At 41.6% G+C, this 19,377-nt stretch overlaps 3 protein-coding genes across 3 annotated transcripts; 1 reads left to right on the top strand and 2 right to left on the bottom strand.

Moving 5' to 3' along the window:
* Positions 1–557: 557 nt before the first annotated feature.
* On the bottom strand, positions 558–2,927 carry LOC104585940 (putative (S)-N-methylcoclaurine 3'-hydroxylase isozyme 2). The gene is made up of 2 exons (XM_010242988.3): positions 1,831–2,927; positions 558–1,407 (listed from the first exon to the last, which is right to left on the bottom strand). The coding sequence occupies exons 1-2, from the start codon at positions 2,701–2,703 to the stop codon at positions 790–792; spliced, it is 1,491 nt and encodes a 496-aa protein (XP_010241290.1). The 5' UTR covers positions 2,704–2,927; the 3' UTR covers positions 558–789.
* Positions 2,928–4,380: 1,453 nt separating this feature from the next.
* On the top strand, positions 4,381–8,648 carry LOC109115937 (uncharacterized protein At4g18257-like). Its single transcript, XM_019200608.2, has 3 exons — positions 4,381–4,985; positions 7,240–7,560; positions 8,085–8,648. The coding sequence occupies exons 1-3, from the start codon at positions 4,717–4,719 to the stop codon at positions 8,248–8,250; spliced, it is 756 nt and encodes a 251-aa protein (XP_019056153.1). The 5' UTR covers positions 4,381–4,716; the 3' UTR covers positions 8,251–8,648.
* Positions 8,649–8,717: 69 nt separating this feature from the next.
* LOC104585942 (protein EDS1-like) lies at positions 8,718–11,120 on the bottom strand. Its single transcript, XM_010242991.3, has 3 exons — positions 10,719–11,120; positions 9,774–10,562; positions 8,718–9,683 (listed from the first exon to the last, which is right to left on the bottom strand). Exons 1-3 carry the CDS (start codon positions 11,049–11,051, stop codon positions 8,934–8,936), a joined length of 1,872 nt encoding a protein of 623 aa, XP_010241293.1. The 5' UTR covers positions 11,052–11,120; the 3' UTR covers positions 8,718–8,933.
* Between the last annotated feature and the right edge of the window lie 8,257 nt (positions 11,121–19,377).

Raw genomic sequence — 19,377 nt, 5'->3', positions numbered from 1 at the left:
ATTAAACTCCTTGGAGTGACTAAGAAGCATCTACAAAGAGTGATTTATGTGTTTTATCATAAACTTACACTTTCAAACCTAAATTAAATCATTACAACACCAAAAGGTGTGAAAATTCCAAATCCAATTGAAGAAATCATTCCAATTTAAAGGATAATGGATCATTCCAAGCCACAGGGTCATGTCCAATTGCCCACATGTTAACAAAGATTTGGGAGACCTCTTGAATGGCGTATTTCATCACTAAGCGAGTGTCAACGACTTGGTAAAGGGGGAGGAATGGTGCATGAAGGTGCAATCTCAATGCCTCTTTCACACAGGCATTCAAGAATGGTAATTGCCATAAATCAAATTCTCTCACAATTTCTTCTTTCATCTCTCTTGCTAGTTCAGGGCGCCCTTTGATCATTATCTCTTCAAATTTTTGACAGCTCTGTCAATCCCAATTCGATTGTTAATAGTTAATACACTAGTGTCTGTACCAGCAATGAACAGCAGAACAGCTCCTGCCAATGGGAAGATTCATTTATTACCCGGACCAACTCAATGGCATAAAGGACAGAACAGTAGGAATTTTATTGACCAAAATGCACCTGAAAAATGTAGTCTACAAGGCAAGAAATTTCTATTGTTGTATTACCACAACAAATTGGAATCACCATTTCAGATAAAAAAAATATGTATGAATGCATCCTTACAATTAGTTTATTTCTTAATTAAATAGTTTCTCAACCAATTAACCAACGAATCAATGTATAGTTGTACACAATCTACAAGAAAAGAAATTTGTTAATAATTTCTCCTTCTCAGTTTAGGAATGAGGAGTAGAGGTTGTTCCCTCTGCAACACAACCCCCAACTTGTCATTCATGTTTAGCGTGGATGGGTGAGTGCCATTTGGGAGAGACCAATTACAGCAGTAGATCAAGGAGGCCATGATTAGTTGAATTTGCTTGCCAGCCATGGGTAGTCCCGGGCAGATTCTCCTTCCAGCACCAAACGGTATGAACTCAAAATTATTCCCCATGAAACCCAAATTTGACGAGAGGAAGCGCTCTGGATTGAAGGATAATGGGTTGCTCCAAGCCATGGAGTCCCGCCCAATTGCCCATACGTTCACAAAGACCTGAGAGTCCTTTGGAATGGTGTAATTCATCACTGTGCATGTTTTGATGGCTCGGTGAGGGAGGAGGAATGGCGCAGGAGGGTGTAGTCTCAGTGTCTCTTTCAGACAGGCATTCAGGTATACTAGGTTACAGAGATCAGCCTCTCTTACTTGGTTTTCTCTTTTGATCTCTCTTGCTAGTTCTATACGAGCTTTGACCAGGGATTCTTGATTTTTCATCATCTCCGCCATTGCCCATTCAATTGTTGAGCTACTAGTGTGTGTACCAGCAGTGAACAACTTCTGCAATACAAGGATTAACGCCATTAGTTTCTGATTTCTGAACAGGTAGCTTTACTTACTGGTAGTTATCTGGATTTTCAGATCCATGGCTTCCTATTTCCTTGACCCATTATTTTTGGCTTCTTTAAGATGGGTCTGGTACATGAATCCCTGCTTCCACTACTTAAAAGGATTACATTTTGAGGGCATAGAATCAAGGAACCAGGGAACTTTCCACAAGGAAATAGGTGAATTTGCTTTAGTGGCAGCCACAAGAAATTGCCTGAGTTCACCACATCAACTCATAAAGCCCATACACTGTAAACAAAATCCATGTATTTACTCCACTCAAGCCATTCAATTATGGTCCTGGTCAGTCTGGCCTAGTGTGTCTGTTTGTGGCACTGTGTGTGTGTTTGAGAGAGAGAGAGAGAGAGAACAAACCAGTAGTAAATTGTTGATCTGATCATCACTGAAGTTGTTGTCGATTAGAACATCCAGAAGATCCCTTTGCCTTGAAACATGGCCACCAGCACTCTGTGCTTCTCTTCTTTCTTTGATGATATCTTCCCACATGGCAGTAATTTTCACAAACAGTTCTCTAGCCTTCTTGTTTAGCCCTTGAATATCCAATGGACCTAATATGGGGAAAAGATCAGCCAAGTTTGGAGTAGACGCCACCTCCGAAATACTCCTCAGAAGTCTCTTAATCCCTCCCTTCATAATCTCATCATCCTCCAGGCTAATGAAGTCTTTTGACAGAAAAAGATTACACAGGATGTTGAAAACAGTAGCAAACATTACTTCTCCAATGTTCACTACTTCCCCTTCCTTTGAACCCAGATAGCGTATCAGCTCCCTGACCTTCTTCTCCCTCAAAGCTGCCTGAGAATCAATTGCTCTGGTTGAGAACAACTCAGTCCACAAGAAGTTATCCAGATACTTCAATTGATCATTGCGTCTGCTAGAGACCGGAGCATAGCGACCACAGAGTATTTTGTCATGGGTCTTGAGAATTTGGGTTGCAGTTGCAGGCGATGATGCAACAACGATAAGTTGTCTGCCTAGACTTAGTGACATGAGAGGACCATGAACTTGCGCTAATTGGCTGAGTCTAACATGGGGCTTCCTTCCCAGGCGAAAAATGTTGCCGACGACAGGCCATGGATGTGGGCCTGGTGGAAGTGGTGGACCTGTAGCTGATGATGCAGATTTAATGAGCTTGATGAAGAGAAAGAAGAGGCAAAGTGAGAGGAAGACAGGAAATAAGAGATTGATGACCTCTCCTGCTAAAGCTGCTTGAGCCATGATTTCCATGTATCTGTGCTGCTTTCTTCTTCAAGTTATGTTGAGATTACTTGATGTTTATAAGATAGCACTAGAGCAGGTAATAAGGTTTCACCATGGCGTGGCCAATTACTAGAGATTTCTTTAACCAGCCAGCTGCTAGCAATGGAGAAATTATATTTCGATTGACCAGGACATTGCCCAGCTTCTGCAGGCTCATTCAAATCGTTGGTTCCCTTATTTTATTTTTCTGGGTCAAGTTTCATAGATTAAGATCATTCTTATGTGCTTTCTGTTTCAACTTTTTGCATGGAAAAGGTTGTTTTTTTAATACAGTCAGAAGCTGAAGCTTGGTTTTCTTGCTGGTTAAGTCTTTGAACGAGTATGTAGAAGAAAAGAACATTATAAACATTTTATTTATTTATTTCAAAGAGTGAATTGTTCCATAAGCACTTGACTAGCAGAGAGAGAGAGATGGAGAAGTACCGTGAATAAAAGTTTTAAATCATTTGGGAGTTTCCCAGAAAATAAAATCATTTAGGCTGTGTTTGGTTTGAAGGAAAAACTATGGAAAGGAAGGAAAAGATAAAAATAGGAAAAGATAAAGAAACTTTACAAATCTTGTATAGATTTTCCAACCTTTTCTTTCAAACCAAACATAGCCTTATAAAAGAAGCCAGGAAGGATTGATCATCAGAATCTTGGGTGCCAAGGAATTGGCGTGTAGTAACTAGTAATGGCTTTCTGGGGTCGAACCGGAAATGTCATCAAACCCATCAAAAAACCGGTCTGATCAGCTCTCGACTCCTTTTCCAGTTCCTTCCTCTCACACAGCGGTTTCCATGTAAAATGGAACAAGTGGCAACTGGCAAGTTTTGAGGTCCACAAACTAGAGGTATCGTAGATCCAAAATCCCGTATTCAATAAAAAAATCCGATCGATCAATAAGAATTCATCCGATTTCCAAAATTATGGTTCGAATTCGAATTTGAATATCTTATCGGTATATCGGGTATCCGATTCCTTAGGATCAAGCGATGTATCCAAATCTAGCTTTCAGATTCGAATTTGATATGATATGACTTATTGGCATCCCTATTTTGCCTTAGGAAGCAATGTAAATTAAAAATTCATATAAAATTTATATTGATTCCGTTTTGTAGGCATTTGAAAGAAGTGTAATTATGATTGAGGTAAAATTTCATTCCAGTTTAGATTTGTTGGCCTTTGAATGAAATGGAATTTTACATCATGAATCTATGTAAAACCTCATCAAGCATAAAGTTTTATATCGTGAATCCATGTAAAACTTTATTCCAATTTAGATTTGTAGGCATTTGAAAGAAGTGTAATTTTGATTAGGGTAAAATTTTATTCCAGTTTAGATTTGTTGGCATTTGAATGAAATGGAATTTTACATCGTAAATCTATATAAAACCTCATAAAGTATAAAGTGTAAATGCTATGTTGTAAAACTTTATATTTTTTTATCATGATTTTCAAAATATAACGGTCACTTATTATATAGTTCAGTGTAAAATTTTTTCATTGTGCTTTTACACAAATGATGTTGACACTGAATCCAAATGAAATTTAAGGATATAGGTATAATCGAAATTAACCTGATAAAAAATATTAAAAATTTAGAACCAAACCAGAACCGATAGGATTTGTAATTTTAGACTAACTGAATGAATCGATTTTCTGGACAATCGAATCTTGAAAAGTTGAAATGCCTCTCGGTCTCAATCGATTCAGTATTCTGTAGAATCAATCTCAAACTAATAATAATCGAGACAATATATCAAAAATCGGAACCGATCTATCAGATACTGGAACCAGAACCGGTCTAATCGAGTCGGACCCCAACCCATTGACAGCACTAGGCTTCTGCCGCTGTGAAGCTCCCAATCCCTAAGTCAGATACCTCCCTCGTCTCCGTCGTCTTCCCCGGTTCTCTTTCCGGTAGTAGAGAGAGTTTTTGAAGCGGCAATAATCGAATCAATTAATTCGAAGAAGAAGAAGAAGAAGAGGAAGAGGAGGATGGTGGAAGAGGGGAGGAATAAGAGGGTGGTGGAATCACTAGGATGGCTAACGGAATCTTCTGTGATGCCAAAGAAGCACAAGGCCATCGAAGGTGTGGGAGCCTCCTCCATCCTCGAGCTCAAGGCCCAGCTTTACAAAACCCAGGAAGAGGCCAAGAAAGCCAAGGAATTAGCCCCCGACGTCGAATTCCACCGCGCCAAGAAGAAAATCGTCCCCCATGATGTCTTCTCCCAGAAGAATTCTGGCGTTGAGTCCCGAGCTAATAAGTACGCTTTCTTTCTTTCTCCCTTTTATGATTTTCCTTCAGGTGATTTTAGTGGGTAGTTATATTCTCTTACAATTTTTTAAAAATAAGCAATTTTTGTTAGAATTCTGCGTAGATTCTGTGTTTTCTTTGTCTGTTTATAATTGAAATTTGAGTTCATTGATCATTTGATAGCTCGAGTCAGAAAATTTCTATTTAGTAGGATCTGTTCTTGAACACCTATGCTCCAAATGCATACTGGCAGCTGAAAGAATTTGAGCAACAGTTAAAATCCATTTTGGTCTCATATGTTAATTATGAAAAAAATGTAGAAATTAGAGTAGATTCCCTTAGAATAACAGGAATACATAAAGAAAATTAAAGGTAAAGGAAATACAAATTATGGAACAATATATCTGTAAATAGGCCAAGAAATGTGCCACCTTCATATCTAGATTTTTCTATATTGAGGTCCTATGAGGATCTCTATCATTTCTCGAAAATTAGGTTCTGGCATGATGCCTAATGCTTTCCCCCTACAAAACCAAGTTCTTGTCTAGGGGCTTTGTTGGAAATTTGTGGAGCAAATGCACCAGCTAGGTAGTAAATAATTTATTCATGCCACTTCTCAGGAACCAAAATGATAATCTATCTTTATAGATGATTTAGTGGTCTTGTAGAGGCACTTCTTTAATCAAAGAATAGAGTAGCTGGCTGAAGTAGATTAAATAGAGGAGCTCCATTTTAGGAAGGCCTTAAATCTAGCTTCACTACTTCAACAAGTCACAATAGGCAGTTTCTTTTGTGCTCCTATAAATAAGAGTGGATCCAAAGAATATGAAGTAACTAATGATTGAAAAAAGGGAATGCAGGGTAACCTGTTGCAGACATGAATGTCAGCATATGGCATGAAGGTACCTGTGACTTTGTCTCACAAATTGCAAACATCAATGTTGGCATATGGTATGCCTTACCTTCATAAGGGGTAAAGAGTAAAGCCCTAATACTTTGGAGTTATGAGGAGAACATGAAATATAAAAACTGGTCATGAAAGTATCTGTGACTTTGCTTCACAAATTGCATGTGAATTTTCAATCACTAAATTGGATTTAACTTTGTGAATATATTGATAAAATTAAATTGACCGTGAGAGTGAAATAAGTCTGGCTGTGCAATCTTCAATTTTCCTGGTAGATTCTAAGATATCAAATCATCAGAACAATTTTCATGGTTTGTAAATTTGTTGACCCTGTCAGTAGACACATAGGATTGCATGCCATTCATCCATTTGAGATCAAATAGAGATATTCCTATGGCAACATAGTCCATGTTTAAGAACAATCTATTCCAATTATAGCTAGCTAAAACCTAATATAGTCAGTATATTCTTGTAGAAAGGACTCCTATCTCCCAATCAGCTCAATTGGGGAAGATCCCTAAAGAACCTGCCTTGGAAGCTCCAGTTCAAGGCCTGGGATGGGTCAATTAGGGAAGCTCCCCACACAAAAAAGAATGTAGTAAAACTGGGACTGGGTGCCTCTGTTCTCCCAGTTCTATATTTTTCTGTTTCCTTTCAAGAATCCAGAAACAAATGTCAAGAGAGTTATCAAAACATTTTATATAAAACAAACTTATAGCTTGTAGGCTTTTTGGTATATTAGTATATTGTGAGGTGTTAGCACTAGCCTTCTCATTCTCTCCACATCATATGGCTTTTTGGGTACATTTAAGTCCAAATTTCCACTTATTTTATTGTGTTTTTTTTTTTGAAGAGAAAGATAACTTATATCCAAAAAAACAGGGGAGGGATGTACATAAGAGATGTACAAACAGGCCAGAAAAGCACAGAAAGAAAAGCATGTATCAAACTAAGATGGCAAAGAGTTTGCACTATACAAAAAATCCCTTCCCAAATCTTGCTTTGCTAAGGCATCTGCTGTTCCATTGATCTCCCGGGGAATCCATCTAAAGGAGCAGTTCAGCAAAGAAGAGAGCTCATGGATTTCTGCAAGGAGGTGAGCTAGCTTCCATGGACAGCTCATGGAGTTTGCACTTACATAAATAAATCTCTATTCTTTTTACTGGTCAAACAAACATGTTATTTTATTTACTATGCCTAATGTCAACACTCTGAATAAATGATAAAACATGTTTCATTTATAATGATAGAACATGTTCTATTCTATCATCTACAAGGAAGCCATAATACTCTCTCCCCTCAGTTACTGAAGTCAATCTTGGTCAGTATAAAGTGATTTTTTTGCTAAACATTCCAGGGATAAGCTTGAGCTAAAAGCAGTAAATGATGGATCAGCTAGCTATGCAGCATTAGAGAGGAAAGCCGAGTTATATGAAAAGCTTGCAAGGGGAGAGCTCTCAGATGAGGAAGAAAAGGAGAAGTATTGTGTGGATTTTTTCCGTAAGAGCCTCGTGCAGGAAGAGTCACAGCAACCGCAGAGACATGATGCTTCTCCTGGGGTATCAGTAGAGAACGAAGATGACAAAAATGATGCTTCTTATCTGCTCAACACTAAAACTTTAGGACCTGGGCGGACAGCTAGCACAGTAGACAATGATGAGCACAAGCGCTTTGTAAGGTATGGCTATAAAGTATAAACTATGTTAGCATTAGTTGAATATGGATGGATATGATGAACAGCATTTGTCAATGCTTTCTTTAACTCTATGTCATCAAATTAAAATGAATCCATTTCAACAAGACAAGAAATGACTTCTTTTTTTTTTAATGAAAGGTCACTTCTTTTTAAATATGTTATTTGTGATAGATTGGTTGGGATGTCCAAAGATGGATATTTTAGGTATGTTAAACTTGCATAACAGCAAACGATGACACACTTTGCGTGCTATAAAAATCAAAATGAAATTATTTCATTTGTATAGGTCTTTGAATGCCCCTTATAATATCAGTCTATAACTAAAACACCTCTAATAACAACAACATTCATTTTTATTGCATTTCAATTCTTTCCTTTTAATACTACCATTGTCAATGTGTTCGTCTTTTACTGTAACCTATTTGTGTGGATGTAATAGTTCCCTAGAAGTCCCAATGACTGACATCATGCATTCCTCTAACAATTTACTTATGGTTCTCTCCCAGGGAGGTTCATGAGGAGGCAAATAAAGCAAGAGAAAAGGTGTCTGCACTCAAGTTGCGTAGGCAAGAGCAAGCCACAGCTCGTAGGGAGAAACTGAGGCAAGCATATCTCCGGAAACAATTAGAAAAATTGAAAGAAGCAGCTGCATCAAAGACAGACGAGCAATAGCTAACAGAATGGGTATAGAAGCCACCTAATTTCCAGCAAGAAAGCTATATATGGATCCGAGTCCCCAAATATGTAACCCATGTTGACTGAATTTTGAAAATGGTGCCTTCCTGTAGCACACTATTGAATTGGATCCATTCTTGAATTATGTATGCATTTAGAGTCTGTTCTTGTCAAAAGAAAGAGGGTGGGGGAAGATTTTAGTGCACTGTCATCGGTCTAGTTTAACAGTCTTTCTCTTTACTCTTTATACTTTATCGTACAGACTAGAGAGAATTCTTTTTTTGGTAATGTGTAATGTATAGTATTCAAAACCCACAACGCTTGGGAATTCAGATTTTAAAGTTGCTGATGAAGATGCAATTGGAAAGAAATTGCTTAATATTGTCGATGTTCAACTTGTTGCTCCAGATTGTTGCATCATGTCCCCATTATTTTGTTATGATGATTCTTTGAAACCTCCAACATTTCAGAACTAGCTCATTTGATACATAGAATTAAAACTTACATACCAGATTATCAGTGGCACTGGCTTCATGAGATCGTTTCTAACACTCAAGGTTCAAACCAATGACTTAAAGTGATACAGTAGTAACATAAGTTCGACACTCTCCATCTGAACAAGAATTTAACCTGAACAACATCATTAATTGACTACAATGGTTGTACTACGATTAACGGATCTAACAGGCAGAAGGAAGATCTTTTCCTCTGCCATCCACGAGTCCTGCAATAATGGTAGCCACCGACCTGATCTCAGGGTCCTGTTTTCTCCACCACTTGACAAGGGTAGATTCATCAAAGAACATATCCTTACTTAACTGCTTATTTTTCTCTGCAACTGAAATTAATTTCTCCAATTCCACCACCCTGAGTTTCACTTCTTGAGGAGGTTTTCCTCCGGCAGCAGCAGCAAGGCAGAGCTCCTCTACCTTGGCCCAGATACAGGACTCGGAATAGTCTCCTGTTCCCTTCCTATCGACATGCTCAAGCCATCTCTGTGTGTACCTATAACGCTTTGGCCTAGCCCGTTTCATGTACGCACCGGTGTCATCGTTCTTCGAATGCCGGTAGAAATTGGCTATGTCCAGAGGCTCCACAAGGCGTCGGAACTCCGTCCCCAGCTTAACCCAATCCGGCTTAATCTCAAAGTCATCAGGCAGTTCATACGTCTTTAGCATCTCGATAATCTCATCCCACATCCCTGCTAATTCGAGCCTGATCACATTGGCCAAGAAATCTTTTTCGCCTTCTTGGCGTTTGAACGAATCGTAGTAGCCTACCTTATGTACCTCACATTTGGATCGATAATTGTTCAGCTTCCTGAGAGCTATTTTGATTTTTCCACAGTTAGCCTCGATCTTCTTTTGCTTTTCTAGTTTCTGCCTCTCCGACTCTTCTGCTGCGCAGAGGCACAGCCTTGCCTTCGTGCTCTGGAATGCGGCATAAGCACAGAGAACGTCACCTAGCAATTCTTGTAATGTCCGATTGAACTAGTAAGAAGAAGCAAGAGTTGAACTTACCAACCCAAGATCATTCAGAACTGTGTCAGCATTTGTTGAAGAAATTGGAGGATCTAGATTGACCAAGTGTGGCTTTGCCAGGCTTCCCTGCAATTCAGTCTTGTACATCAGATGTTCCTTGAGACTTCTCCCAGCAACATCATCGACGGCCTGTGCAGGGTTCAGCTGGAGGAAGTAGAAGAGTAATTGCAGAACGGCATCTGGATTCTTCACGGCGACCAGTTTTCCGTTGCCCATACAGAAGACATAGGTTCCAGAAGGTCGGTATGGACTAAGGTCAATGAAGCCGGCTATGGCCCCCGGCAACAAATCGGTGCACCCCATGAGCGAGCAGGCATCATGGCTTGCGACGCACAAGGCATTCCTCATCACAGTGCTAAAGAAATCTGTTGCTGATTCTTTAGTAATTTTTTGGGGCCCTGTCTTGATGGAATCAAGAATTGTCTGTAGCTTTTCCCGTTGAATGGATGAAGGAGGGACAAGTAAGAGACGAGGAACAATGTCGTATCTCGTGACGAAATTAACGAAAAGGTGAGACCACCTCTCTCGCCGGAGAGCGTGCCCGAAAACACGATCACCGACGAGGGGGGATCCAAAGGTGACACATCGAGGAAGAACATGGTTCTGGTTTTGATTTGGGTTCTGGTTTTGATTTGGGTTCTGGTTTTGATCAGTTTTTCGTCGTATATGATGTTCTAGTACCCAGATGGTAGCAAGGACGGCGATGGCACCGCCGGACGAGTGCCCGGTAAACACAATTTGCTTTTCCTGACTCAAAGCTTTATTCACCTGAACGGAAAAAAAAAAATTATAAAGAAAAACCCATCAAATCGATCTTAAAACCTGCGCATTTCCATTATAATAGGTAGCTATAAACAAGAAACAATGGCTGAAATCGAAACTGTAGCAGCAGCTAGGACATAAGAACTGGCGTTGACTACCTACCTCGTCACGAAACCCATTAGTCTGCAAAACTTTTTGGAAACGACTGAGAAATGATGCGTTAACGACGGCGGTTTCATCGTTTCCGATGCTTCTAAGAAAAGGGAAGAGCTCAAGGACGAGCTTTGATTCTGCAAAAGGGTGCTCAGGAGCAAACCACTCGTCGACTGACCATGAACCGGAGAAGGCAAAGATGACTTCTTTGGCATGTACGTTGCGAGTGTAGTAGGTGGTAGCAGTAGCAGCCTTATGAGCCTTCAGGGCCAGAGGACAAGCTCTCTTTATCAAGTCCTCCATCTCCGTAATATCGCCGAGGCTCTTTCCCTCCGTCGCCATTTTTCTTGACAACTGCAACTCTGTCTGCAACGCAGTAGAGTGAGAGAGAGAGAAACGAGAACAGGGAGAGCTAACTACCGAAACTACCCCTGGTACGTTGACTTGTTAGAGCACAGAGTGCAGGGTGCAATGGTCATTTACTATTGCGAATCCCAGCAATAGCATTAACTTAAATTATAAAGAAGAAACTTCGAAGAAAAGAATTCAACAGAGACATCTTGACAAATAATGACAATTAATTATTGCGCGTGGGGCCAGGAGAACGGGACTCGGCCCAAATAAATGGACCATAATGGGCTTCAGTAGGCCCAATTTCTACTTTACCGAATCTGCTAATTGGCTCATTAGCCCTCCTTTCTTTGTCTCGTTGACTTGACTATACCTTCAATTGTTCTTGCCCTCTTTCTCTTTATGATAATTACACGATCATGATAGCAGGTTTATCACGACGTAGATTTTTTTTTTTCTTTTTGCTAGATAATTAAAAATAGGATAAATTACTTTATCCTCCCTTTGGGGTAAATTATGCTTCAGACCCCTTCCGTTAATAATAACGTTAGGAATTTAACGGAAATTGACGATGTTGTGCTCTTAAACGCTTTAAAATCTCTAATTTGCCCATGGATGATGTATTGATGTTGCATTAATATAAATATAGAAATGAAAATAAAATAGATCTGTAAAAAATTCATAAAGTAAAAATGAAATAGGAAATAATTAAAAATAAAGTGAAACAAAAAATAGATGAAAATGATAGAAAAAAATAATACAGAATATAGATGAATCAAAAGTAAAACGAAAAATAGTATAAAGTAACAACAGGAATAATAGAAACTTACAAAGACAAAAGGTAAACAATAGTAAACAAAAACATATTCAAGAAATTATACTAATAAGAATCAACGAATAATAATGAGAAAAAATTGAAAATAAAAATAAAAATAAAAAGTGAAGAATCGGGAATGGATAGGAAAAATAGTGAGTATTCTTTTTTTATCAATTTTAATGGAGTGCCACATCATCAAAAATATATTGATTTTGCTAATGTAATAGTTTTTGTTTTGAAAAATAAAAACAAAACTGATGAGGGGTGATTTGGCCCAACCTATTAAACAGAGGACATGTGGACACAACCTACAAGTTAGACTGTGACTTAGCACTTATTACCATTTCAGCATTACCTGCCACCTCGATGGGCCAAGCCACTTTGGGTGTCTCGGGCACCTACGCAATGACTGAGGTCCGAGTAGCTCGGGATTGCCTAACTCACCAAGGTGACACGTATCAAACTTCTAGAAGCATGCCGCATGCCAGCTGTCTCTAAGCTCTTCAGGATCACGCCACACAACCGTGGGACTTATACTCATCCCACCCAGATTAGGCAGACGTGATAGGCCTTATCGGCTAGCACGTTATCCACCTCCCGGGGCGGAACGGACTCCTAACAATGTGGGCCGAGGATCTCAGAGGTGTTTTGTGAGACCTACGACAGCCCAACTATATAAGGGTATCAGCCCCTAAGACCTAGGTATGCGCGATTACTTGCTTACTAGCTCTCATATTCACAAGCTTTCAACTCGCAACACAACCAGCATACTAACTTAAGCATTAGAGTGACCATGCCGGGTTCTCTGAGCTTTCCCCTTCTTGCAGTTCGACTCGCCAGCCAAGCAACTGACGTCAGAGCTACCACCCAACTAGGAGCGACCATATCGCACACCATCAATTGGCGCCGTTTGTGGGAAACGCAACAAAGAAGTCAAGTTTTCTACCGTAACTACACCATTAGCATCTCATCAATGGCATCATCAAGCAACACCGGAAAGAGCATCAAGATTATTGTTACTAGGGGGCAGGAGCAGATCCCATACAACCCAAAATTCCCCTTAGTGACAGTCGGACAATTCACCATCCTGCTCACTATCTCAGGAGTGCCGACGATACAGAGCCAAGCATTCAACACGCAAACCCTTAACGTTCCCTACCTCATGTGAGCGCCGCCATCTCAGTCACAAAGCCCTCTGTGGTTCCTCTCGGGGTTGGTGAGCAGTAGTTCCATGAGCTGGTATAGAGTGCTTGGGTCATACAGCTTCAAATGCAGCAGATCCACTAGTTCCAATAATACCAGCAATATTATTTCTATCAGCATCAGTTCCCTCCATTCCAACTGAACCTAAACCAGAACCTGAGCCAAAATCAGAACCAGACTTTGAACCGGAATCAAAAACAACAACAGCAGAATGTGTGTCGATCTCCTCCCCGAGGCGCGGGGACATCTCAGGTCCCAGCTCCTCCTCGGGGCCGGACCCCAGAAATCAGCTCCCACCCTGTGGCAGCATTCGAGATCGAGATTATATAAGAGTCGAGGTGTCGGATAACATTGAAGTAAACAACACCAACAACGAGGCCACGAGGAAGCGACATCGTCGTAGACCACGCCAAACTTTAGCAAAGAACAGTCCACCGGCAGTAGCAGACAAAACAAGGGAGGAAGTGAGCTCGATAGCTACATGGCCGACTCTAGTTTTGTTGAGTTGGCCCTCCCCACTAGGACTAGAGATACTTTTCGCCCCAAGACCGAAAGACTTCAAGACACCTGCACTAGAGACGTATGACGAGAACACTGACCCGAATGACCATGTCGACAGTTCCTAGTCCCTGATGTTACTCGTCGGAGCAAATGAAGCGAGCTTGTGTATGGCGTTTTCAACAACGTTTAGAGGTACAGCCAGGATGTGGTACAGAAACCTACAACCGGGCTCGGTCAAGAGCTGGACACAGTTCGTTGACTTGTTCATTGCGCACTTCATCACAAGTAAGAAGTGTCCGAAGTCCGCAGAGAGTCTTCTAAATGTGGTTCAACGGGAGAATGAGTCAATCCGCAGCTTCATCAAGAGGTTCAACGTAGAATGTCTACAGATTCCCAACCTCAACCGAGTCGTGCAGCTCACTATGGCTCATAAGGGTGTCCGACATGTCGAGTTTCATTGGCACCTCTGGTTAAACCCTCCAAAGACAATGGAGAAGTTCCTCGATGATGCCAACAAGTTCATCCAAGCAGAGGAAGCCCTCGGGTCCTAGTTAGAAACACAACAAGGTAATAAGAGGAAGTGAGAAGACGAAGGCATTAGTAGCAGCAAACACCGACGACACAAGAGCAAGTCACCACACAGATGAAGTAAATCCCCAAAGAAGTCACCACCTCGGGATTCTAGATCAGGTCGGCGATCTAGGACCCCTCCAATTCAAAGGTCCAACTATACCCCTCTGAATGCAGAATGGGGTGAAATTTGGATGGCAATCAAGGATACCGGCTACGTCAAGTGGCCACCCAGGATGCGAGGAGACCCAGCAACCAGAAACCCTAATGTGTACTGCCATTTTCACTGTGATGTCGGGCATAGCACGGAAGGTTATCGCAACCTCAAGGACGAGATTGAGGAGCTGATCCACCGCAGATATCTAAAGAAGTTCATCAAGTACGAAGATAGGGAAATAGTGGATCGGCGAGCCGACCAGTGAAGAGAAGATCCGGAGCCGAGCAGAAGGAATGACCAGCAGCCACCTCGGCAACCACCACCACTAGAGGATAGGCCGATCCGCGAGGTGATCAACATGATCATCGGTGGGTCAATCGTTGTGGGTTGCAGCACAACAGCGAGAAAGACGTCAGTTCGAGAGTTCAAGCACAAAGATGAGAACCTGTCGAAGCAACCTCAGGTGGAGGAGGCAATCTATTTCACCGAGGACGATGGGCACGGGATTCAGTATCCGCACGACGACACCCTCGTTGTCAAGATAGTGGTCAACAACTTCGAGGTAAAGCGGATATTGGTGGATTCTGGGAGTTCGGCAGATATCCTATTCCTGGAGGCATTTGACAAGTTACAGCTAGAGCGAAAGAATTTGAAGCCGAAAGACACACCCCTGGTTGGGTTTAGTGGTGACGTGGTGAGGCCCCTTGGTCGAATTACAGTTCCAGTTACAGTAGGAGAATGGCCCAATTCAGTACGCTTCAAGCACACATTCTTGGTGGTCGTGACTCCGTCACCCTATAATGTGATCCTAGATCGAATCATCTGGGCATGCCCTACATGTAGTGATATCGACCTACTATTTGTCCAAGAAATTCCCAACGAGCTACAAAGTAGGGGTAGTACAAGGTGACCAGCTTGAGTCACGCAAGTGCTACATAGCCGTATTGAAGGCCAAGGCAAAGTTGGTGGACAACATCGAACTAGAGCCACCCCCCAAGCACACGGAGGAGCGAGTTGCCCTAATGGAGGAGACAGTCCAGGTCCCAGTCTCTGATGTCGAACCGACGAACACCCTCCAGATCGATGCTCTACTAAATGAACCGCTTCGGTCATAGCAAGTATATGTTTTTGCTTAGTCAACAACAGAAATGCCCGGCATTGACCCTAGTATAATAACTCACAAACTTAATGTGGATCCCTTAGTCAGACCAGTTAGACAAAGAAAACGGAACCTCGCCCCGGAGCGGTGGAGGGTAGTTGATGAGGGGGTTGGGAAGCTCCTCGCAGCACACTTCATAAAAGAGGTCAAATACCCGAGCTGGGTGGCCAACCCAGTGCTCATGAAGAAAGCTAATTGAAAGTCGCTCATGTGCGTCAACTACACCGACCTCAATAGAGCCTACCGAAGGATTGCTTCCCTCTTCCTAGAATAGATCGCCTGGTCGATGCGACCTCGGGGCACGAGTTGCTGAGCTTCATGGACGCCTACTCTGGCTACAACCAAATTATGATGGACCTAGCAGACCAGGAAAAGACCACATTAGTAACCAAACTAGGGTTGTATTGCTATAAAGTGATGCCCTTTAGATTGAAAAACGCTGGAGCGACCTTCCAGCACCTTGTAATTAAGATTTTTGAACCTTTGATTGGAAATAAAGTTGAGTGTTATGTAGACGACATGGTTGTGAAGACCCAGTTTTCAAATTCTTTACTTGATGTTTTAGATTCTGTTTTTCAAATTCTAAGAAAATATAACATGAAGCTCAACCCAAACAAATGTGTCTCCGGGGTCACGTTGGGTAAATTTCTTGGCTATATAGTGAACCGACATGGCATCGAGGCCAACCTAGACAAAATAAAGACCATACTAGACATGAGACCACCCCAGAAAATAAAAGAAGTACAAAGGTTGACTGGCCGGGTAGCCGCCTTGAACCGGTTTATGTCTAAATCGGCAGGTCGGTGCCTACCCTTTTTTAAGGCAATTAAGAAGAATGAAGACTTTGAATGGTCTGATGAGTGCCAGCTCGCGTTTGACGAGCTGAAGAAATACCTAAGTACACCACCAGTTTTAATCTGATCTGAAGTAGGAGACAAGCTGAGACTGTACCTCTCTGCGAGTGATGAGGTAGTCAGCTCGGTACTAATTAAAGAAGTAGACCAGGTTCAACAGCCCATTTACTATGTAAGTAAAGTTTAGCAGGCAACCGAGATGAGATACACCAACATTGAGAAGCTGGTCTACGCCCTGGTCACCGCAACTCGAAATCTATGCCCTTACTTCCAAGTTCACGCGATCGTCATCCTCACCAATAGACCCTTGAGCCATGTCCTGCAAAAGCACGAGGTCTCAAGCAGACTGACGAAGTGGGCCATCGAGCTAAGTGAGTACGATGTCCGGTTCGAGCCACGCCCAACTATTAAAGCTCAAGTCTTGGTGGATTTCGTCACAGAATGCACATTCAACACACTGGCCCCTGAGGCGGTTGAGCCAACTAGCACGTCGAAGGCATCAACCAGTGCGGCACCAGTTTCGAATAGGGAAAGTCCAACCTAGGATGAGGAGCCCTGTATCCTCCACGTTGGCGGCTCGTCTAACAGTGAGGAAGCGGTGCTAAACTCATACTGTACGAGTCGAGCGAGGTGAAACTGGAGTACGCTCTCCGGTTCGGATTTGAGGCATTGAACAACGTGGCGGAGTACGAGGCATTGATAGCCAGACTGCACTTGGCGAAGGAGGTCAATACGAATAAAGGTGTAAGGTGGAATTACCAACAACAACGCCCAACCGATCATCGTTTCCCTATCCTCGTTCATCACCACTAAACTTATTGCAACGGTGGAGTAAGATGCAACGGCACTCTCCATCAGATAAATGTGTCCTACTTTGTCTCACCGCATATCCACCCTGATACGTCAATCTAATGGAATCGACAACTCCCTGTTCATCATTTTCTTTCTACCGTTCATTCTCGGTGGTCTCTCTCCTATGTTCTCATCAGTCTGGCAGCGGATTGGAACCTCCTCTATTCTGCCCAATTTTGCCTTTTGCACATAAGTTATCCTAGGAGTTTCAAATCGCAGCATCTGCTAATCGATCAGGTAAATTTGAACTAAACTCTCTCTGTTTATTTTTTTAATAGTGAGGATTCGAGGTTGGGGAGTAGACCGATGGAGGGGGTTCCATTGAACTCACTCCCGTAGATCTTATCCCCAACCCAATCCAACCTGATCTGCTCCCAATCAAATTGCTATTAGTTTGGTAGTAAAACCTGAGTTCTTCTCAGAAGTGTTATCATTATTAGACCAATCTTTTAGTTGCTATTACGGATATTGATGCTCCCTTTATTCCATTGATTATTTTCTTTTCTTTCATTTTTTAGCTGGTATGTTTTTCGGTTGTATTGAATGTTAATGTTTATTTAGAGTTTGATCTAGTTAGCTAGTAATGGGTTAAATTTGCAGGGTAGTTTTTGCTGTTTTCCTTTGCTTTTAATTTCTTTTTTTTTTCTTATTCTTTATGTTGTCGTTAGATTAAATAATTGTGATTATGTTCATTTCAAAACCCCATGTGGGCCCCACCTATTAGACCCAGGAGAGGGGTGCCTAGCCCCTTCCCTCTCCCATCCGAGTCTTACCCAGGCTGGTGTAGTTAATGTCTTGGGCTCTGGAGTCACTATTAAATTGAAATGAATTTTAATGCCATTCTTGGAGGTCCCATCACCTCCATTTCCTAATTTAATGAGTGGTGATTCCATTTACAGTCCAAGTGGCAAGTGAACCGGTTTTTCTGACGCTCACAGTCGCCTAATTGTAGCCATCCCTTCAATAGCTAACTCATGGACTCAATTTGCATTATGTAAACATCTTCTGCTCTCTCCACATTTCCAAGGCGTTCCAGAACATTGCCATGACTATTTCCTGATGTAACCTCATCTGACTAACGTCCAGGAATCTCCCACTCAAAAATTTTGCAGCCGCCAATAGAATTGCTTTCAGTCGTTAGGTTGTCCAGCACTTGCTCCTGCAAGTGCAACACATGTCACTTGCAATATACATGACTTATATCAATGTTAACAAATAATATCGTCCCATTAAAATGTTACCTCAAATTTTAATCGACAACTATAAAACAACTTCTACAAGTTATTCCAAGTTGTTGAAATTTGAATGATGCATTTTCGTTTGCAGTAGAAATATTTAATATCATACTACAAACTACTCTAAGATTGATTCCCAACACTCCGTTGGTTATTCATACCTATAAATGTTCAATAACCCACGATTATGACATTCATATCTTAATCTACATTAAACACTTCATTTTCATTAGCACTAAACTAAGCAGCATTCAAATATTCATTTATAGAGGTCCTTACGACAATGAACTAAGAAAAAAAAATGTAACAAAGTAAATTGCCTGTGCTCAAGTAGCATCAACAAATGTACGGGTGGCCAACGGAATGCTAAACCACCGGAATGAACTAGAAAGACAGGAGGCGTCCAACTAGAGTGAGCTGTAAAAACAGGGTACCACCTCCACGGCGATTGAACACAAGGGCCTGAGAAACCTTCCAATGGGCTCTAAAACCGGCTTTAAGTGTCCTTTCAATGGTTAATGCAGGGTGCCTCCGACGGATGGTGAACAGTAAACTGACGATCCAGCTTCCTCCGAATGGTGAACGTTGAGTGTCGTCCATGGCCAATGACCGGTGAACACAGGGGGATCTGAGAATGTTTCAACATCCGAAATAAGAAAGACCGTTGGAAGAGAGGACCTTTCTTTGGAGCGATTCCAGTGATGAAATGGTGAACATAGGTAGAGATGAAGCTCTGGTGATGAAACGATGAACACATGTAGAGATGAAGCTCTAGTGATGAAACAACAAACATAGGTAGAGATGAACCTCTAAGAAATTTTGAAATGGGGAACACAGGTAGAGATGAAGCTCCACTGATGAAACAACTCTGAGATGGGGAAGCTTTAGTGATGAGAGAAGAAGCTCCGATGATGAAACGACTCTGAGAAATTTTGAAATTGGGAAGTTTCCGTGGTGAGAGATGAAGCT

The sequence above is a fragment of the Nelumbo nucifera genome, chromosome 3 (genome assembly GCF_055504915.1).
Source record: "Nelumbo nucifera cultivar China Antique chromosome 3, China Antique-T2T, whole genome shotgun sequence".
In the NCBI taxonomy this organism is placed as follows: Eukaryota; Viridiplantae; Streptophyta; class Magnoliopsida; order Proteales; family Nelumbonaceae; genus Nelumbo; species Nelumbo nucifera.
Note: the sequence above shows the minus strand (reverse complement) of the source record. Positions and strands in the feature narration are given on the sequence as shown.